General features: G+C 41.0%; 1 protein-coding gene across 5 annotated transcripts in view; it reads right to left on the bottom strand.

Annotated features, from left to right (window-relative positions):
- Xrra1 (X-ray radiation resistance associated 1) overlaps window positions 1-22,819 on the bottom strand; it is a 68,140-nt gene that overhangs the window by 39,349 nt on the left and 5,972 nt on the right. For all 5 annotated transcript variants that reach the window (XM_010603289.2, XM_010603288.2, XM_019204395.2 and 2 more), the window contains exons 3-8: window positions 22,572-22,669; window positions 17,959-18,143; window positions 14,123-14,194; window positions 13,011-13,083; window positions 9,776-9,873; window positions 4,510-4,643 (exon numbers count right to left, since the gene is read on the bottom strand). In XM_010603289.2, coding sequence (XP_010601591.1) covers window positions 4,510-4,643; window positions 9,776-9,873; window positions 13,011-13,083; window positions 14,123-14,194; window positions 17,959-18,143; window positions 22,572-22,665 — 656 coding nt within the window. In that variant the 5' untranslated portion in view covers window positions 22,666-22,669. The remainder of the gene's footprint in view (window positions 1-4,509; window positions 4,644-9,775; window positions 9,874-13,010; window positions 13,084-14,122; window positions 14,195-17,958; window positions 18,144-22,571; window positions 22,670-22,819) is intronic.

Below are 22,819 nucleotides of genomic sequence, written 5' to 3' on the forward strand. Positions count from 1 at the left end.
CCTTTGATAGGTCTATACTTTCTTATTTTCTTCTATGCTTTGTGTTTTATTTTTGTTGAAGAGTGGATATTAGTATCTATTAATAAGCTAACTAAGGAAGTCAGATTATCCCCTCTCACCATGGCTCACTATGTTTTTCAATATTGGGGATTATACTCAGGGCATTTGTACTGAGCTACATCCCTAGCTCTTTTTAATTTGTACAGGGTCTTGCTAAGTTTCCTAGGCTAGGCTTGAACTTGTGATGCTCCTTCCTCAGCCTCCCAGAGTGTTAGGATTATAGGCATGTGCCACTACACCTGGCTTTCATTTTTGATATTGTAGGCTGTCTCCATGTGAGGAATCATTCTGAAGACTAAGGTCTTCTCAGGGCTTTGCTAAACCTGTGCCTTTTCTGGTGACATTTTAATTTCACTCATGTATATGGTTGCTTTTGAATGTCCTAGACTCTCATGTATGGCCTCCACACTAAGAAAAATAAAAGACAATTTAATGGGTATAAAGGAAAAGTGTCCATCCTTTAAATTCTCTGGTAGTGTCTTCATCTGGAAGGTTGTATGGGGTGTTTGCATGAAACAGTGGTTTCCCACCTCTGTGTGAATCTCTAGATTAGAAGTAGCAATCAGAACATTTGGAGAACAAGGACTTTTCTACCCACCCTAGCTCTTGTAAGCTGCTCCATGGGGTGGGGAGTGGGGAAGGTAGCTGCTACTGGGCTAAGAAGTGAAATTCACTGCAATTATCTACAGTTTGCTGTCCAAGATCTCCATGTTGTTTAGGTGAGGAGATAGATTCTTGGTGCTTCCCATCTCACCACTTTTCCAGAATCCTCTAGTAAAATACCCTGTGATGCTTCATTTATGATCTCAGGTATGTATAGTTGGGGCCCTGACATAACAGCATGTGGCACCACATAAACCAGAAAAAACAACACTGATGCTGTTTTTTTCATAACCATAAGGGCCTAGAAATTAATAAATTGAAATGGAAGTAGCACCTCTTATAATGATATCTACTAATCCACTTACAAATTTTTGGCTTCTCATTTCTGCAACTTTGAGTTCTTCTGATTTAGAGGTCTTAGTTTCCAAAGGAAGAGTGCCCAGGGGCTACAAGAATAGTTTTACTGCACTAAAAATTGAGATTGCTATTGGCCATTTGGGTTTCTAATTTCACTGAACCAATGGGTAGGCAAAGAGGGGTTTACTTTATGTGCAGGGTAATCAATACTGATTACCACAAGTAAATATGATGACCGTTATACCCTGAGGACAACCAAGAATATCTTTGGAACCCAAGGAATTACTATCTGGTGTTCTTAGAAGTTCCATGTCCTTGAGTAAAAGTTTCTAGAAAACTTAATAACCCACATAAACACAGGGCTTTTGAAAACTCAGACCCTTCAAGAGTGAAGGTTTAGGATACCACACCAGTTAAAGAACCTCAACCAGCTGAGGTACTGTATGAAGGCAAAGGCACGCTAAATAAGTGATAGAGGAAGGATTTGTAAATGTCCACTATTGCTTCCTCATTAAGTAAGAGAAGATAGTTTTAGCAACTAAATATCTTCGTGTGCATTTTCTTCCTTATTTATGTGTGTGTGTGTGTGTGTGTATGAGAATGTCCATTGTGCATATAAATTGCTAGTGGCAAGTGACTTTACAACTTTGGGTTTTTTTTTTTTTTTTCAATGCTGGGGATTGAACCCAGGCCCTTGTACATTCTGGGTAAACATTATCCCTGTGTGACATCCCTAGCACTACAACTTAGTTTTTAGATTATATAACATGCATGAATTTATTTAAAAGAGAAGATGATATTATCCCAAGATGGATATAGTAACTAAGAGAACGGTCTCACCCATTTTTAGAGGAAAGCGAAAGAGGAGTTCTCTCATGCTAGGCAGGAAGCGTGTTGTGGTTGCTACTGTTGTATAGACATTAAATACTGAGAAGAGGAGAGATGTTGGGGATCCCAGGATTGGATGGTGGCTGTCATCTGTGTAGTGCTCTCAGCCTTTGCTCCTTCCTCTTCTGCTCTGCTACGCGTGATAGGGGGCTTAACTATACCTTCCACACTGACTTTCCAACTGGCTTCCAGTTACATACTGGCAGTAGAAAGGACAGGTGAGAGACTGGCAGACAGCTCAGGAGGAGAAGCAACTCTCTTGCCTGGCTTCTGACAATCCTGGCAACAGCAGGATTGGTAGCACCGACTGGTGATGATGGTGGTAGAGGTTAAAGCTGCACATCTTTAGCGGATCAGTTGTAATGATAATCTCTCCGAAAGCGCAACAGCAGGTTCAGACTTGGGCTCCAGTCCAGCAGCGCCAGCAGCTTCTGATCTCTGGGTAGCCCTTCTTTTTGTTCTTCTTCCATTCTCCATTTGCTCTTCTGGCCCTTCTAACACTTATATAACCAATCCCCTCTGTTTACTCTAGGTGATACTGTAAGTGGAATGGGATTTTTTTTTTTCAGCTTTAATTGAGTTTATTGGTACATTTTAGGGATACAGTACAGTTACATTCATTGTTGGGATCTTGTATATTTACATCACAGGTCTTGGTTCTCATTTTTTCCCCTTGTCCCTGCCATCCCTTCACCACCTTCGGGATTTTTATTTTTATTTATTTATTTGTTTTTGGTTTTTTGAGAAAGGGTCTCACTATGTAGTTGAGACTGACCTGGAACTCACTATGTAGCCCAGGCTGGTCTCGAACTCACAGTGATCCTCCTGCCTCAGCCTCCTGAGTGCTGGGATTATAGTTGTGTGTCACCATGCCCGGCCAGAATGGGATTTTTAAAAGAGCCTTTACCTTTCCAAGGCATGCAGTGAAATATTTACAGATGAAATTATGTGAATCTACTGATTCACTTATGGCTTGATCCATCTGAGATTTTTCTTAAGAATAATCTAGAGTGGGGTATGATGAGGGCATAGATGCAACAGGATTGGCCATGGCTTTGTGACTCTCAGGTGATAATCACTGGGTGATAGGTACATGGGAGTTCATTTTATTATTAACTCTACTTTTATATGTATTAGAAAATTTCTTTAATAAAATACCAATTATTATTTCCCTCCACTAAGAATAAATGAATCCCATTCACTTGCAATACTGTACCTTGAGTATCTTTTGTATTTCTGATTTAAATTCTGACTTATATGTGTCTTATCCTGGAGAAAGCCTACCTAAGAATGAGGCCAACACAAACACAAAAGAAAACAAAGATGTCTGCATGTGTATGAGAGAACAAGTGGATGGCATATGCCTATAATCACAACAATCTGGGAAGCTGAGGCAGGAGGACTGCAAATCCAAGTCCCACTAGCACAACTTATCGAGAGTCTATCTCGTTATGTAAAATGGCTGTCCATGTAGCTTAGTGAAAAGGCCCCTGGGTTCAGTCACCAGTACCTAAAAAAACAAAAGCAACTAATGAGCCACCATCTTTACTATCATCTCTATCATATCTTCCATCGTGGCAATGCACATCATCACCATGACTTTCACCATCAACATCTCTAAGTTAGCCAAAATTCACTGACTATGTACTGTGTGCAAAGCACTCAATCTTCACCTACCAGTAGGAGGTGCAGATCACAGCTCTCTGCTTTGAAGGAGCTCATAACCTACTCTGGGGAGCGATATACACCGCCCATCCATCTACCTACTATAAAGATACACGTTTATGAGGCATAATAACAGAATATGCTAAGTGGGGAAATACTAAATTTATCTGATGTTTAGATAAGAAAGGAAGGGGCTGGGCTAAAGAAGTTGAAGAAGCTTCTGGTGGGAAAAGCAGGAAAGAGAAGCTGAGATGGGTCCTGGAATGTGTACCTTCCAGAGAAGATGATGGTCAGGAGTGCGGTCTCTGGACTTCATTCAAGGCCTGGCTCTGCCACTGACTAGCTTTGTTACTTTGAGAAAATTATGCAATCGTCTGTGCTTTAATTTCCTCATGTTTAAAACTGGAGATAATAATAGGACACTAAGACATCTACTTCATGGAGCTTTTGTGAAGACCACATGAGTTATTAACATATGTGAAGCACTGAGGTAGCATCTGGCACAAGGTAAGCACTGCATCTGTGTTATTAAGAGAAGGACCAATACATTCTGGCCAGAAGGAATGGCCTCTACAAAGGTGAAGAGGAGGAATGCGGAAAACTTATTTAAAGACCAGTAAACAGAGCTGGAGCAGAGGGATCATGCAGAGGAATCATCTGGCAAGAGTAATAGCTACAGTTTACAAATGACCAATCTGAGGCAGGGAAAGCAACTTGCCAAATACCGGGTCCTCTCCTAACAACACATAGGAAAGTGGGGGAACCTATCTTGGGCCTTTCCAGCAAACTTCCCTGGGCAGCCTCCCCTGCTTTGAGCACTCATGGCCTGACTGGTGATGCACCCAAAGCTGCTCTGAATCGTGTCTTTGGATACTTACACCCAAACAAAGGGCCCCGAGGGGACACATAGGACAGACTTGAGGATTTAGAACTTACTGTTCTGTGACAGCCAAGTTGGGTGGTAGGGATGTGAGCCCATTGCCCGTGAGGAGCAGGACGCGGAGGTGTGGCAGAATCCCCAGGTCAGAGATGGCCTCTGCAGTCAGGCTGTTGAAGGAAAGGTCCAAGAACTACCATGGGAAGAAAAAAGATGGGGGGACAGAAGTACTCTGTGTGACCACGTGCTCGCTTTGGCACTGCAAACACCCTGTGTGACTGGGATGTTTCTCCATGAGGTAGGGGCTAGCTACACTTCCCCCTAACTTTCTAGAAAGCTCCATTACCCACAGGATAAAACCCTCTCTGGATTAACACTCAAGGCCTAGTAGAGTCAGTTCCCAACCTATTTTCCAGCCTTAGCCGGCACAGCAAATCTGATTATCCTGTGATGCTGGCCAAACTGACTCCTCCCCACTCCTCACCTCATCCCACTTGTCATTTCCTGCTGGGCTTTACACTCAAACAGGAATGTTCCTCCACACATCCGAATCCCACTTCCCAAAGGCCAACTCAAAGCTCCCTAGTCCCCATACTGGGGATTGAATCCAAGGTCTTGACAGTAAGCTACATCCCTTGTGCTTTTTATTTTTTTGAGATAGGTTTCACTAAATTGCCCAGGATGACCTTGAACTTGTGATCTCCTGGCTTCAGTTTCCCAAGCAGCTGCAATTATAGGAAAGATGTGGTCTTATAAAAACCTTTCTCAATTCTCCAGCCAGATGGACTCCCTTGCTCCCTTGCCTTTGAATGGTTTACCTAAACTGCTCTCAGGGTACTTATCAAATTCTGCCAGCTATGTGATATAGCTGAATACATGAATGAAATATAGGGATACTGGTATGTGGATGGGGTTTGTAAAATGTTTGGCATACACTAGATCATAAACCTTTTGAGGTCAAGGACCATACCACTGTAACACCATATCATTGTAAGCTAGCACAGGAGCTGGCACAAAGTAGGTACACAAAAAATGAGCAGAAATAAATTGGCTTATAAGGATAATGACCCAAAATAGCCACTCCCTCATTAACCACCATCAACTGGCCACCCAGACTCATAAAAATAGGCTAGGGTCAAGAGATCAGCCAGAGAACTGAGCTTCTTTCTGTAAAGACAAAGGCAATTGGATAAAATGAATCTGTACCATCTCTGCCCTTGTTCTCCTAAGCCTCTCTAGTCCCTCCTTTTAGCTCTTCTATACAACTGGCTTCCTTCCCTATTTCCACTCCTATTTCTTATGTGCTTCCCCTGCACCCACCTCCAACACAAGCCTATTGAGTGGGGTTAGTTTCAGTGTCTTATCCAGCTGGAGTGGGAGCGAGGAGGTCTTTGGGGGACTTCGTCTGTGTCACACAGTCACTCAGGCACATACACAATTCAAGTTCCTGTCAGAGAAGGACTGGGTTTGGTCTGACTCTGCATTAGTAATTAACTGATGGGCTCTAAAGGCCTCAGTTGGCTATCTGCGTCATGGCTATCTGTGTGATTTGGGCAAATTACTCAACCTGGGTTTTCTTATCTAAAAAATGGAAAAAAGTGATTCCTATGTGGAAAAGCCATTGGCCTGTAATCTGGTACATAGTAAATGCTTAACTAATATTGGTTCTTATCATCGTCACTAACCCTATACTGAAGCCTTACTTTGTTCTAGTCCCTGCCCTCTGGAAGCTCCTAGGCTTTTGGGGAAATCTAGATACATACATATCTGTTAAGTAGCAATGCTGCTGAGATAGATGTCTGGACACAGACCGATAAGACATGAAGGAAGGAATGGTCAGGGGGCCAGGACAGGCTTCACAGAACAGGTGACATCTGAGCTGTCCTCAGAGACTAGTAGGTATTCACCAAATTGTTAAGGGAGCTCTTGTTGCAAGAGCTGCGAATATTCTGGGTATGACTGAAGCCCATGGTATAAGAAACTTGATAAAACTGGCCAGGCCATGCAAAGTGCCAAGCACCAAAGGAGTACCAAGTTCATGTTGGCACTAGGAAAGTGAGGGTTTGAGGGTTCACACAAAGGGCAATCCGACTTGGCTGGAGCAAAGAAGTGGGGAAGACCTGGAAGGCTGGCTTGCATATGTACAAGCAAAAGTGCTTGTATGTAAACAGTCAACAAGATGTGTAGACTTTATCTACTTCCTTAATAACTCTCATATATCTTTTTCCCTCCAATTCCTTCTTCACAGAGTGGCCAGAATGACTTTTCTAAAATATAGTCCTAGTCACATCACTTCTTAGCTTAAAACCCTCAATGGATCCATGTTATGCACAAAATTCAAGCTCCTTAGCAGGTTTCCAAGGTTCTCCATGAGCTCTCTTCTGCCACCTTTGTAAGCTCATCTTCCGCTACTCTACCATGTTCACTCTCCATTCCAGCCATCAGCTGCTTCATCGGTGCTCAAGCTTAGAGGGTGGCAAACCAAGGTCTGTGAGCCAAATCTAGCCTGATGCCTGATTTTATGGCCCATAAGCTATGAACAGTTTTTGCATTCAAAAAATTAGGAAAAATGTGTGTTACATATGGAAATTATGTGAAACTCAAATTTGAGCATCATAAAATAAAGTTTCAGTGAAAGAGAGCTATGCTAATTTTGTCTTTATATTATGGACGGCTACTTCTACAACAGCAGAGCTATAGTTATAAGAGTTATGATTAGTTATGACTATATGGACAACAAAGTTTAAAATATTTACTATCTGGCCTCCTACAGAAGAAGCTTATAGACCCCTGTTCTAGCTGCTTTGGCTATTTCAAGTTGGATGCAAATTTGCTTTCCATGTAATTAAGGGCAGTTCAAAGACAGGAATAATTTTAGAGTCACAGACCACAGAATTTTGGAGCTGGTTCAGTATTTAGAAGAGAACAGTTAAATCCCAGAGTGGGCAAGTTATTTGTCCCAGGAGGCATGGCAAAGAACTGGCAGAACTAAGACTAGAAACAAGGTCTTCTTACTACCAGGGCAGCATTCCAGCTAATTTTATGTAGAGAAAGAAATCATGCAGAGTTAAGTTTTTCTACATTGATTCCTGAAGATTTCTACTCTGGACTTTTCCCTCTGGGACAGCCTTTCTGACAAATAAGGACAGAAGATTTCTAACCTGGCCACTGTATCTGCTGAGTCACATCAGGTTTTATTACACATCAAAGTATTCATTACTGTGAGCTACAAATTCAGGATATTTGACAGGTTTATCCATTTTCTTAGGGAGCCCTTGCAAATCATAGGAGAGATGAAGATAAATGACTGCTCTAGAGATGTCCTTTTCTCATTTATATTCTGCACCCTAATTTCGTTCTGTTCTCTTTTGTAAATAAATTCCCTTGGGTAAGGCTAAAGTTCCTGGATAAATAATCTTCATCAGATGCTATCAAATATAAAGTAGGATATCCAAAAAATTAACCATGATCAACTCTTAGATCTAAGCTAGTCAGCTGTGGGGTCACAGCCTGTGGCCATGTCCCCTCTCTACAGACAACGGCACTTCAAATAGGGGTTTGGAAAGGTAGCGGGGAGAGACAGATAGTTGGCATAATGCACAGCAATTTCAATGGCTAATCTGAAAAAAATAAAAGAACAAACAAAAAAATGGAAGTTCTTAAGAGGCTCTCAGGCCTGAAGTTCAGGGAAACAGATCCCTGTGAATAAAACATCTAGGACCATTTGCTACTGTCTAGGTTAAAATTTACACAAAATATTTTTTAAACACAGTGCCAAACCTCCTCAGTTGTTGTAAATTTACTTTATCTCAATTTTATCAGACTCTGAAGAGCTTTGCTTCTGGGACAAGTCTGAAGACCATGCCTGTCCCAAATCACAGTAAATTACTGTTTTCTTCAGTGTGACTCAAAATCATGGTGACAAGTTACCATTATATTCAATATAGCATGTTTTAGAATACAAAGATAAGCTGGGCATGATGATGCATGCCTGTAAACCCAGCACTCAGGAGGCTGAGGCAGGAGGGTCACCACAAGTTTGAGGCAAGCCTAGACTATATAGTGAGTTTAGAGCCAGCCTGAACTACAAAACAAGACCCTGTCTCAAATGAGCAAACGAACAAATAAACAGAATACAAAGGTAAATATCTATTTTAGGAAGATGGCCAATTCAAGAGGTTAAAACTTTTTGAAGCTGGCATATATAGGCCATCAACTCCCTTGAAAAATTCAAGGTTCCTCTTTTTGAAAAGACTAAGTTTCGTGAAGCCTGTGTGAAGAATGGCTGACCCTTGATATCTGCAGATTAAATCATTTAAGTTACCAACTCTTTGAGGTCAACCCATCATGACACAGACACTTCGCTAAAGTTGGAACTGGAAATGCTTTACTGCTTTACTGTAAGGCCAACATGTGGGGGAAAGTCCATTATTTAGTGGATGAGTGAGTCTGGCCAGGTGCCCAGCCCCACTCCTGGCTCTACCCGTTGTTTTCTACTCTCCACATGTTCAGTGACACCCAGGTAGCAACACAAGCTTTATTCCTTTGTCAAAAGTGGCTGTTAAATCTTCACAAAAGTTGAAGAGATAATTAGGAGGAAGTATGAGGATATGCATAGACAAATATAAGACTGTGTAAAAATTAAGAAGAAAAACAAGAATGCAAACAAATTTTTCTGTATTTTAAAGTCTAAGGTTTGGAGAACAGTTGCGGATGTAAACGTGTTAGAATCTGCTGTAGAATACATGGAAGGCCTATTTTGTTTCATCCCCATCTCTGGGGCTATGGACGAGGCCTATGGTCTGCTCTACCCCAGCCCTGGGACTGATCCAGCTCACTCAGACCAAGCCGGGTCTTTGGCATCAATTCGTAATGTCTCTAGTTCAGTTGGTTCAGTCTACCACACCTAGAGCTTACTCTCCATAGCTCCCCACCCCTACTGATCCAGATCTCCCCTCAAGCCCTTCCTCCTCTGATACTCCGCCTAAACTCACCTTTCTGCATAGGCTCCCTTGAACGTGAATGGCCCCTGGCATTTACTGCCCAGGACTACATACCATGGCCATAGGTATTATCAATCTGCTACTACAATCACTGTCAACATCATCACCCACCACCACTACAGTTACCATTGTCACCTCCACTCCCACCATCACATCACCACCACCAACAGCCACTACTCTCCCAAGGGCCAACTGTGAAGCAATAGCCTGGCTGTAAAGGCTTAGAGAGTCCTTTCTCAAAAGTTATACTCAGTAGAAAACTCCAAACTCATCTCTTCCAGGTGAACAGACAGGCACCCAAGACTCCCTACTTCCAACTTACTTCCAATGACTTAAAGTCTCCATACTTCATGTAGACTGTCTTGATGCCACTGAATGCAAGCTCCAGTTCCTTTAAGGCTGGAAATGTATGGAATATCTCTACACGGGAAAGAGAAAGAAATAATCAGCAGCTCATAAAGGATTTAAGATATTAATAATGACCATTCGCTGGGTCCCTACAGGGTCAGGCCAGGCAATGTGGGATGGTGCTTTACTTACATGACACCTACATTTCTAAGAGTGCTCAAAAACAGAAATTCCCACCTCTGTACCAGAGGAAATGGAGGCTCGGCCAGGCTTAGTGACTTTCTAGAAATGGAACTGCTGGTAGGTGGAAGAACCAAGGATTAAATCTAAATCGGCTCATCTACAAAGCCTATTTAAAATATTTTCTACGTTATTAGGTCTCCATTCACCCTCTCCCTCTACCTTTCCCTCTTCTCCCAACTTTATGCTAGAGATCCAGAGATTATACCAAGGCCTTAAGCATGCTACACAAGTGCTCTACCACTGAGCTATACACGCAGCCCATCTATATTATTTTTTTATTACAGAAGCTAAACATGCTCACCAAAAACAGTCAGATATTAATCCCAACACCCAAAGATAACTATGAGACATTTAACATATAACATTCCATACATTTTTTCCCATGTGTATATTGAAATACACACTCTCCTTTTTTACAAAATGGAATCAGACAGCCATGGTGGTGTATTCCTGTAATCATAGCACTCTGGAGGCTAAGGCAAGAGGATCATATGTTTGAGCCTACATAGGGCAATTTAGCTAGACACTTCCTAAAAAAAGAAAAAAAAAAAAAAGGAAAGGGCTGGGATACAGGTCAGTTTGAGGGCCCTCAGTTCAAACCCCAGTACCACCTATACACATTGTATTGTGACTTTTTTATGGCACAAAGATTATTCCATGTTAAAACACATGGGTCTAATATCTTAGCTATGCTCTAAGGTATAGATATACTCTATCCATTTTACTAGTGATAGCTCATAGGCTATGTGGATAAAAGGCAATCGAACTTTTTCCCCCTCTGCATGAGAACTGGACTTTGGGTTACCTTTCTAGACCCATTTCCCCGGCAACCAGAAACAAGTCCTATGGAAACCATATTACTAAACAATACTGATTGTAATAAAAAATGAACTAGATCAGTTAGTTGTATCTAGACAGGAAAAAACAATAAATAAATTATAAACACCTAAAGTGTTTCCTGGCATGCAGTCACTCCTTTAATCAAATACAACTTTCATGGGAACTCTAGGTGCTATGCCTATTGAGTTTAACGAAGGCTACTGGCTCCTGTGGGCAATGAGGTTTATAAGCCAGGGAGGCTCCTGAAGCCACCCAATTAGGAGAACTGTTTTCTTGTGTCTGAGTTGACACATGGGGAGGGGCTCAAGGGAATGGTTCATGGATGGCTGTGTGGACTGCTATATAGATAGCTGTGAGGACTCCCCTAAAGGGATGCAATATTACTGGAACCCTGTGTGGAATTACTTCAAGCCTTCTAAATGAAACAGGTAGTCAGCACGGTTATAGTAGGCTCGTGAGTCAGAATGCTCAACAGAGTCTAATAAAAGTCTGCATAGTAGGCATTCCAGGATGTTTCCAATGATCTTCCTTGCATAAGACTGTTTCTACAGAATAGATTCCTAGAAGCAGAACTACTAGATTAAAGCAACGACTACTTTATGTTTTAAAGGACACTGCCAAAATTACTTCCCACATGTCATATACCAATTTATCATATTTCCACCAGTTGAGCACAAGAGTGTCCATTTCCATACCAGTGCTGGATGTCATCACTCCTTTTCATTTTCACCAATGCTTGGTGGGCACAAAATAGTATCCTGGAGCTCCTCTAATGATCAATGAGGCCGAGTATCTTTTCCTACACCTACTGGTCTTTGTACATCAATACTGAAAGACCGCAGGACAGGCATATCATCAGATGCTTCTGCCAAAATACTCATCAAACTCAATTCAACAAAACTCATCCAATTTCCTGTTTGACTTGCCTCCTCTTGAGTGTGCTATTTTAGTGCATTTTCCCTTGATTCTTCCCTTTCCCAACAGTCTCACAAAGCCCATTTAAAATATTTTCTGTTATTAGCTCTCCCTTCCCCCTCTCCCTCTACCTTTCTCTCTGCTCCCCACTCTATGATATGAATCTCTTTTAATCCCCTTCACTCTTTGCCACAGCCCTGCTCAGGCCTCATTTCCTCTCCCCAGAAAATTGAAACAAAACCCCAGGTAGCCTGGTTTCCATCTTCTCTTATAATCAACCCTCCCGACAGCTACTACTCTATTTAAAAGCCTTCCATGGCTATCTTTTGACTGTCAGGTTACATACAAATCCCGTAAGGCCCTTGAGGATTGGGTCCCTGCCACCTTTGTTAGTCAGAATTCTCCCCCACATACATCCCTTGTAAACATACCAAGACTTTTCCTTCTCCCTAGCCAGGCACTGCTGTTCTACATCTGTTCAGTTGCCTGGAAATGCCTTGTTACCTTCTACTTCCTAAGTTATTTCTATTCTTTTCTTTGTATATGTGAGACAGGGCTTCACTATGTAGTCCAGGCTAGCGTGCCTCAGCTTCCTGAATGCTAGAATTACAGATACATGCCACCATGCCCAGCCCTGTTCGTTTTTTTGGTGTTGGCTTAGGTGTTCCTCTTCTCAGAAGTTCCTCCCGACTCTTTGGCTCATGTTGAAGTCCTGCTTATATGCTTGGGTAGCTTTTCTTGATTCCTTCTATTGTTGCCTACTCTGTCTGAGTCTGTCTCTCCCACCAAACCATAAGCTCACCAAAACAGGAACTGGACACACACTTTTGTAAAGACCATGTTGTCATACAGTCAAAACAACAGCAGGGGTCACTGCGCATTTGCTGAAAAATTAAGAAGGCCTCCTGATACTCTAGGAGTGTTTACACACTTCAGGATCTATCTCATCTGCATCTGCAAGGGAGCCTGCAAGTGGAGGAAGAAGGAAATTATACCTATTTACAGAGAGAAGCAAGAGCTCCCAGAGAAATGTACTAAGGAGACAGAACCACCCCGGAACTGCAGGTCTGAGTACTCTCCAGCACCTAGCCTGTTACGCTGCATAAGACGTATGAGTGGCCAATCATGGATGGGTGAACAGACAAATCTTAACACAAGTGACTGACTGTGCTGGCCAGGAGGCAGAAGAGTTTTCAAGTAGAAAAGCTCACCTAGAGGCAGCAGATTTTCTGAGGCATTGATATAAATCACAGAATGAAAGTGCTTGAAGTCCTTCTCCTTTGCCTATAGGAAAGCATTTCAGAAAATAAAAAACAAAAAAACCACAAGATTAGTCCCCTGCCTGCAAGCCTTGCTGAAACTCCAGAGCTGCTGCCACAAGGAACAAAGAGCTAAAGGGATAAGAGGCATCCTTAACATAAGAGCAGCCATGTGTTGAGGGCTTTTCTGCTTTTTTCCTACCATGGAATATGTTACATGTACAGAAAAGCACAGTAAATGAGACTGTAAAGGTCTATGTAACTATTATTAAGTTTGTAATAAATATGAACATTTTTCTGGCTTTGCTTGAAATTTCACCATCCACCTCCAAGTCTCCCTCCCCAACCCCATAACAAATGTTTAACTAGTGATCATCACTCTCACTCCTGTTCTGAACTTGTATTATTTATAAGCATATACACATATGTGTACCCATCAACTATAAATAGTGCTATTTATATATTTTGCAACTTTACATTATTTGCAATCATACGGGGGATATCATTTTGTAATATGTCCTTTCACTCAACATTATGCTTTTGAAATTTACTTGCATCAACATATGTAGCTCTAGTCTATCCATTGAATTTCCTGGATAGTATTCCATTGTTTGATAATATTACAAATTATCCCTTCCCAGTTGATGCACATTTAGCTATTTCGTTACTACAAACGATGACACAGTGTACCTTCCTGTACATGCCTCCTGATCACAAGAATTTCTCTAATGTTACACCCCAATCAGGTTGTAGACGCTTATGATAGGAACTCAGTGTTATACAAGGAATTATATCCCACCAAAATTCTATGGCATACTAAAACCAGAGTCATATGCTGAGTTCCTTTAATTCATACCCAATTGGACAATGACAATACCAAATTTATAATAAACCTTTGTGTCTGAATATTGTTTCCACCCAAGACTCCTTTTCTGACCTTCCCCTCTTTCCTTCTTGATATTTTCCGTCCCCAAGAACTCTGCAGGTACAGCAAACAAACATCACAACAGCCAGATGCCTCCTCAAGTCTAGTACCCCAATCACATCTTTGCTGCTGACCTCACCTTGGAGAACTTCAGGCCGCTCACATTGATGGTGCATAGGTCTGATGGTTTCCTCACACAGTGGTGCTTTAGCTGGACAGAGGGCACAGAGTCAGCTCTCAATGCTCCAACAAAATGTAATTAATTACATTATTTTTGTTCAGTGTTATTTTGTTGAGCAATTGCATAATTTGTCATAATTTGCTTGCTAGTTCATCTATTCATTCATGAAATGATTACTAATCACTACCATGGGCCATGTGCTATGATAAACATATTAACAAAATTTCTTCTAAATCCTATCTAAAGCTTTGTAAATAAGGACTGTCTCTCTTTTTTGTTTTAATGAGAAAAGGGGGAGAGGTAATTGTGCCTTGCCTAAGGTCCTGCAGCTAATAACTGGCAGATCTATGATGTGAATCCAAACCTGTAACCACTAAACTCTAGGCTCTTTTGCATGCCATGTGTCAGCCTACATAATTAAAAATTAGAAGCAAATCACAGTTTTGGAGCTTCTATTAATGTTTAATGGAATCACATTTCTTCTGGGAATGGAGAAAGAGCAAAACATTCCAGCTTTCATAGAGCTTATAATCTCATGGGATGCCAAGTAGCAAGTAAGTATTTATAAATGTAGTAAAAATTTTAACAGAGAAATTCAAGATGCTATGGGAGACAACAACAAGGGGTCCTAAACTCGGTCTGGAAATAAAGAAATGTTTACTTGAGGAAATAGTTTTTCAGAGATCTAACAACTAAATAGGAATTAGTCCCATGAAAGTAGGTGGCAGGGGCTAGGAAAGTTACCTAAGGCAGGAAGAAGCAAGGTGCTTTTGAGAGGATAAAAAACAAGATAAAGTCAGAAAGGCAGTCCTTACATATGTGGGTCCATGTTGGCTATGTAAGGAATGCGGATTTTTTTTTTTTGGTACCAGGGATTGAACTTGGGTTCTTGCCCTTGCAAGGCAGGTGGCAGAACCACTGAGCTAAATCCCCAGCCCAGAAATATGGATTTTATCCTACAATCAACAGAAAGCTGTCAGAAATTCTTTTGGCAGGGAATGATAGTAGTTTTATAAAAATTGCAAAGTCTGATACACATAGGATAAGACAGGAAAGACCAACATACCAGATATCAATTACCTTCTCAAAAACCATTTCTCTATTTTTTTTCCACATTAAATTACTGGCATTGTTCACATTTTTCCACATAGACACATTCTTAAGATCCAGCTCCAAGAGTTAAGTCTTGACCTGTCTAAGCCAAAAGTAGAGATCTCATAATTGGCCAATGATTTTTGGACATGTAATATAGGTCTAGCCAATGAGATATATATTGATTTTTAAAGGTAGGCCTGGGTGATCAGTTGAAGAAAGCTTTGTCTTTATTCTAAAAATAGACATGAGACTATGACAATCCTTTCTCTACCTTCTGATGTTATCCTCTATATGTGATGACCAACATTGCTACCACCATCTTGAGATCATGAAATCAATCAGGCTAAGAAGACTCACTGACATGTTGAGGATGGCAGGACAGAATAATGGAAGAAACCTGAATCTTGGAAGATGTTGTGAGACCAGTGTATCAATCTATCTTTAACAACACCTCTTCCCGCTTTTTTGTGTGTCAAACAAAAACATGCTAATTGGCTTAAACTAGTTAGGAAGTTACTGGATTAGTCCAGTAAGAAATGATATAGCCAAGTAAAGGATGGTAATAGAGATGAGAAGACAAATTTGACAACTATCTAATAAAAGCACCAGGGTGAGGAAGAGGTAGATATGAAGAATAATCCCAACTTACTGGCTTGGTGACTAGCTAGGTAAAAGTTAAAACAGTATAATAAAACCTGGGAAAATGATGTGTAGTTGGAAGATTGGTACAGGTACAATATGAAATACCAGCGAAATATTCAAGTGGAACTATGCAAAAGGCAGAGTGGATATTCCATTACTCTGAAAAACACGCTTGCTGTTTCTGTCACCTAAGGTGTCAGTATGGGTAATAAGCTTTAGGGATTAAACATGGGAATATCAGTATCTGCTGGATATTGATTCTAGGATCCATTTCAGATGCCAAAATATTCAGATATTCAAGTCCCTTAGATAAAATGGCACGGTATTGATGTAGATTAGGATAAAAGCAGGCTGGATAAAAGACAGGATATAACCTGTCAGGAAGATCCGGAAAGGAGGCCGGGAACAGGATGTACCTATAAAACCTGATCTGAAACGGATGCGACCTGTCAATTGTGGCCAGGATGTGTGGGCAGAGCAACTTCGAACGGACCAAATCTAGGAGGATATAAAAAGACAGAGGCTACTAACTTTGCTGCCATTGTAATCATGTTGTTCTGCTCTGCTCATTTCTGCAGTGACACGTTCTGCTTATAGGACATATCTCTTCTTGCTCTTCCCTTTTCCTTCAATTTTTCCCTTTTGTTTTCTTTTACATTAAATAAAAGTTATGTTTTTTAAAAAAGTTATGTTTAACTGTTCACCAGACATCCAGACAATTCTTTGGGTGCGACAGAAAGAGCCTGGAGTCTCTGGACACCATGCCGTCCAAAAACAGTACTTGTATAAAACCTATGCTCATCTTCCTGTACACTTTAAATTGTCTCTAGATTACTCATAATGCATAAGACAATGTAAATAATATGTAAACAGTTGTTATATTTTATTGTTTAGGGAATAATGATAAGAAAAAGAGTCTGAACATGTTTAGTACAACCTTTTAATTTTATATTTTCAACCTGTGGTTACTTGAATTTGTGGATTCAGGACACATGTTTATGCAGAGCCAATTGTATTTGGAAAGAAGGGGAAAAAGACCACTGTGGAAAGTGTTTCTGCCCTTTCTCAGTGTTGTTTCAGCTCTTGCTCTCAGTGATAAGTGGATATAATAATGAAACAAATATCATAGGTTTTGCAAACAGCTTATACTACCCTTCTGAGTCAGAGGGAACCAACAAAGTTCTATTTCAACCTCAGAGCTATGCTGATACCCATCCCTTGGGAACCATAAGCTGAAACTGACAACAAAGTAGGTTGCCAGAGAGTTCTTCTCAAGCAGCTGTAAGAACTGGACTGCCCATTAATATTGATTTACAAAATGTGTCTTTCTTTGCAAAGCCACTCAGCCATTACACAGAGCAGATGTGAAATTATCTGGCTGGTTTCCAGCAGTCACCCCAGCTCTCTTCATAAAGCCCGCTCCCTGACCTGAGTGATATTTGGACAGCTCCTCTGGCTTTCAGCCAGACTCTAAAGCCAACCAACAGATGCTGTAGGAGAACAGGACCTTCTCAATCCCACCTAGTCCTAGAAACATCACCTCAGAGCAGAGAAGGAATTTCTCCATCCTATTAGTCACTGGAATTAGATTCTCAATTGACTCTTTCCCCTCAAACTACTCTTTTGCTTCTCCAGTTCAAGCAAGAGTTTTTATTTCATGTAATATAAAGGTTCAGGCATTAGAGTCAGTAGACTGGAGATCTCATCCTGGCATAGCTATTTACTGAAGGTGGGATTTCAGCCAAGGAACACTATCTCCTGGGGCCTCAATTTTCCCACCCATCCAACAGCAGCAATGTAATAGGAATGAATAATACTGTATTGATCACAAAGTGGACATAAAGAAGGCTTTACACGTACAGAAAGTTTTGGGTCCTCTCATCATCCAGACTGTGCTCAATTTGCTAACCAACATCATTCTTACAATTTGGAGGGGGTTAGCAGGTCGCTCCTTGCCTCAGCTGGAGCAAAAACAGTAGAAAAAAAGGAAAATTCTTGTCATTCACTCCCTCCACCAGTTGATGCTGCCAGTCACTCCAGGATGCATTTTCTCTCACCAGAAAAGCACGGTCCAGGATGTGTCCAGGAATGTCTGCTTGGATTTTCTGATGTGACAGTTTCTTCTTTCCAACCTCAAAACAAACCTTCTTCTGGCTTTCTTGACCCGCGGAGGGTACTGCAACCACACCTTGGGACTTCTTCTTGAGGTTACCTTTCCGAGCCACTAGCCAATGCCCCCTCCCTGTTGGGAAGATCAGACCAATGAGAAGGGGTAATCTCCAAAGCTATAACATGAGCAATTACAGAATATTTATCTCTAAAAGTAAAAATAACTCCTGATTACCAAGTATGTGCTGTTGCTGTTGTGTGTGTGTACAAATTTATATCATTTAATTAGCCCTAAGCCCAATGAACGGCATGTTACCGACTCCAATTTACAGATGGAAAAGCTCAGACTAAAATAAGTTGAATGACTTTCCCAATTGCTTCCTTCCCATGTTTATCTCCAAACTATTGTTCTTCAAGATCTTGGGATCAAGTAATTCCCACTCTGCAAAGTCTTGCATGATTCTCCTCAGTAGAGCTGATCACATTTTCAGTGCCAGCTAGTTATCAGTTATCCCCTCATGGGTCATCTCTTGAGAAAAGCCAAAGCATAACCTAAATAGGCTCGGTCTCCCCAGACCACCAGGATTACTGTCTAGGGCAAAGGTTGTGTGAGGAACTCAGAATAAGAAAATGATAGGACAGTTGACATTTTAAAAAATAATAAACACAACTGGACCTGGTGGCGCACCCTGTAATCCCAGCACTCAGGAGGCAGAGGCAGGAGGATTGCTGTGAGTTTGAGGCCAGCCTGGTATACATAGTAAGCTCAAGGCCAGCCTGAACTACATAGCAAGCCCCTGTCTCAAAACAACAACAACAAAAACCCTAGTATACATATTTAGTGTAGAAAGAGAACATTTATATAAACAAAGAGAATCTGAAGTTTACGAGTAAAAGTTTACGAATTTCATTTTGCCTAACAAAAATGATACTGACATTCTGGAATCTGTTTTCTCTTATATTAGCAGTTTATTTACTGATATTCACTGTGGTCAGCAATTATTTTATTTGTTGTCTGTTTTCCCCTTTAGAGTGGAAGCTCTATAAAGTAAGGACTTTGATTCCTTCATCTCAGTATGCCCAAGATCTGCAGAATTTACCACATTGTGCCTGTTGCTGAGTGGTTTAATGACCTGAGCCACAGCCCTGCCCACACAATCACTTATTCATATCTTTTCTAAGCATTTACTTTGTGCTGGGAGCTAGAACTATGGGAATGAACAGGACAGAAGCTTTGACCCAAAAAAGTGCAATAATATAGTGGGTGCTGTGGAAGCCCAGAGAAGGGAGCTACCAGCCTACAGCACGAACTGGAAACAGTAAATTGAAAGGACTTCACTGGGTAGAGATTGAAAACTAAGCAGCCTGAGCAGAAGGGTGAGCATAAGAAATAACCAGAGATAGGAAAGGTTAGGATCACACACAAGGACAATACAGTTGCAGGAACCAGCCTGGTGCCTCTACCCACTGGCTCTCTTCTGGAGCAGCCCCTATCTCTGCCTTGGGGGCCTTCTCTGTTCAGCTGACCACTGCTGCCCATTCTGCTTCTTGGATGTAGTTCTTGTCTTGTGTCCTATGTGAACCATTTTCCACTCCTACCCTGGGCCTCACAGTCTAGGTACATCAAAAGGCACAGCATTTGGGTCTTCTTTATCTTATGTTCATATCTCTGATTCATGGAGACTCCAGACTGAGTTGGTGCAAAAACCCCCAACATGGCCAGGAGGGAAGGGCCAGAGTGTCAGGAGAAAACACAAGAGAGAGGTAAGGCTAGAGAGGTCAGCAGAGTCAAACCTTGATAGGTCCTGAAACCCAGACAAGGGTAGTGATGGCATAGGTGTAGGAAGAAGAGAAACCTGGAAGAAGGTTTTCTTGTTTTTTTTTCTTCATAATTTTCATTTTAAGATAATTTTAGACTTTCAGAGATGTTGCAAAAAAAAAAAATAAGAGTTCCCACACCGCCTTCGCCCATCTTCCTTAAAGTTCACATCTTATATAACACAATTATTGAAACCAAGCAATTAATCTTTGTACAATATGAGCTACTAATCTCAGCCCTTCTTTGAATTTTGTCATTTTCCTCACTAATGACCTTCTGTTCCAGGCAACAACAACCTAAGACCTTACATTGTAATTAGTTGTCACAGCTCCTCAGACCTTCCTTTTTTTGTGTAGTTTCAATGCTTATAAAGAGCACTTGTAAAATGTGCTTTGACTTGAACTTGTTTGATGCTTCGTCATGATCAGATTAAGGCTTTGCAATTGGCAAAGCTACCACAGAAGGGAAGCTGTGCCTTTCCCAATGCAACATTCCAGGCAGTTCATGAGGTCATTATGCCTTATTTCTGGCAATGTTACTTTTGATCACTCAGTTGAAATGGTGTGTTTCTGGCTTCTCTACTGAGAAGTTATTATTTTTCTCTTTGTAATTAATACAGTTTAAGACTACTCAAATATCTTTTTTCTCATCAAACTTTCACCCACTTATTCTAGCATCTGTGATGGTTATGTATCAACCTTGCTAGGCTATTATTCAGTCAAACACTAGTCTATATGTTGCAGTAATAGTATTTTGTAGATTTCTAATATCTAGAATCAGTTGATGTGAAATAAGACACTATCTATGATAACATGAGCGACCCTTACTCAATTCATTTGTTGAAAGACTTTAAGGAGCAAAAACTAAGGTTTTGTGGGGGGAAAAGAAAACTTGTCTCAAAACTACAGCATCGGCTCTTTCACAGAATTTCTTCAATCACAGACAGCAACTGCTGGGGGGAAAGTTTTTCTGTCTGTCTGTCTGTCTGTCTGTCTATATCTATCTATCTATCTCTCTCTCTCTTACTAGTCCTATTTCTTTGAAAAGTCAAGACTAATATAACATCTACACATGGTTCTACCCTCCAGAACTTTCTGTGCTATTTGAATAGTGGTTTTTACATCCTTTTTCCCTTCTATACTTATTAATTGGATTCTGTGGTAAGGCAGAGCTGTTCTAGCTCCCAGTTTATTAATCAGTAAGGATTCATAAATATTTATTTATTCTATGATTTATAATCTTATTCTACAATTATTTATTTCATTGCTCAGACTGCCCCAGCTTTGGCCATAAGGAACCCCAATATTTTACTCCTGTTTTCTTTCAACCTGCTCCCATTATATTTTTAGTACTTCTTTACTTGTTGGCATTACAAGATATTACAGGCTCAACTTGTATTTTTTCCTGCCCCAGTGTCTAAACATCTATTTATCTGAGAAGCCCTTGCTTCTTTCACTGAAGAATGATATTTAGAAACTAAGATGAAAGCAACAAGTATGTTCTTCACTACTGAGCTGTCTTTCTCAGTGTACATATTTACATGTATACTAACATATATGGATACATATAGCTATACTGCCTTCTGTATTTTTCTGGGGAGGGGGAGGGAGACTTACTGATAGCTCCACTGGAGAATTTTAACCAAATAGGTGGCTAGGGAAAATCCTTATGTGAAAAATAAAATTATTCTATAGAGGTGGGGAGAAGAGACTGGAGAAAAAGGTTCTTCCAACGTTTTATGTACAGTTGTCTCACCTTATCTGAGGTTTTGCTTTCTATAGTTTTAGTTACTGGCGATTAACTATGGTATGAAAATACTCAACAGAAAATTTCAGAAGTAAAGAATTCATAAGCTTTAAATAACTTTTATTGCATTGCATTGTCATAATTATTCTAATATCTAAATTATTAATCTGTATTTGTATGTTAAAATGTATCATAGGTATGTATGTATAGGGAAATTCAATTTAGATAGGGTTGGACTATATACAGTTTCAGGAATGCACTAGGGGTCTTGGAACATATCCTGTGCAGGTTAAGGGGGACTAAGATATAGAGCGACCAACATGCCACAACACCTGGAGTAAACAAGGTATATTTCTCTTTCGCTGTACCCATTCAGATCAACAATCCAATCCACATTTCCAGACAGTGTTCCATTTATAAGGCTCTGCTCTGGAGGAGTCCCTGCTCCGGAGACTAGAAAAGCATTTTAGAAACTACTCAACAGAGTTAGGTGTAAGGCATTTCATTTAGTAGCTGGGCAGAATATGACTACTCATCAAATAAGAGACACAGGCAGAAAGAAAGAATGAGGACAGGGGTAGTCAGATGGCTTGCTGGAAGAAGTAGGAAAAGAATGGGGCTTCGTGGATGGGAGAGTCTGGCTAACTGAGATGAATACTGGAACATCTGGGGCAAATCAAAAGCTATGTGAAAAAAACACAGTATTGTGGAACAGCACATGACAATGAGGCTGAAGCACAAAATAAGGGCAGGTTAAACTGAATGACAGAATGCAGCAAAAGGAGGCAGCAATGAGAAGCCAGTAAGTAGAAGGGCACAGTTGAACATGCACTGCAGAAGGCTCACTGAGGCTGCTGCAAGATAGATGGGAGGGACAGGACTGTGTGGTGTAGGAGGCAACAACAGTGATAGGGCTGGAGAGGAAGACAGGGATATGAGTACCATGTAAACCAGGAGCGGGTGTGAACAAAAGGAAAGTCTGGTAAGTCACCTGACCTCCTTCCGGCATTTGAAGCAGATTTTTGGCTGGAAAGCAGTTGTTCAGGTAAGGCTTCCCATTATCCAGCTTGTAGACTCCTGAGGAGGCCATCTCCCTGGGGGCAAGCAAGAACAGTGAGGAGTCAGAAGAACAAGAAAGTGTAGCAGAGCACTCACCTCAACACAGCTCACAGCTCGTCAGGGCCACTACTCCCTGTACACATCCTGTCTGAGAGGCCCCAAGGCCCACTGCCCTGCTTCAGAAA

The sequence above is a fragment of the Fukomys damarensis genome, unplaced genomic scaffold (assembly GCF_012274545.1).
Source record: "Fukomys damarensis isolate Sample0158 unplaced genomic scaffold, DMR_v1.0_HiC HiC_scaffold_16, whole genome shotgun sequence".
In the NCBI taxonomy this organism is placed as follows: domain Eukaryota; kingdom Metazoa; phylum Chordata; class Mammalia; order Rodentia; family Bathyergidae; genus Fukomys; species Fukomys damarensis.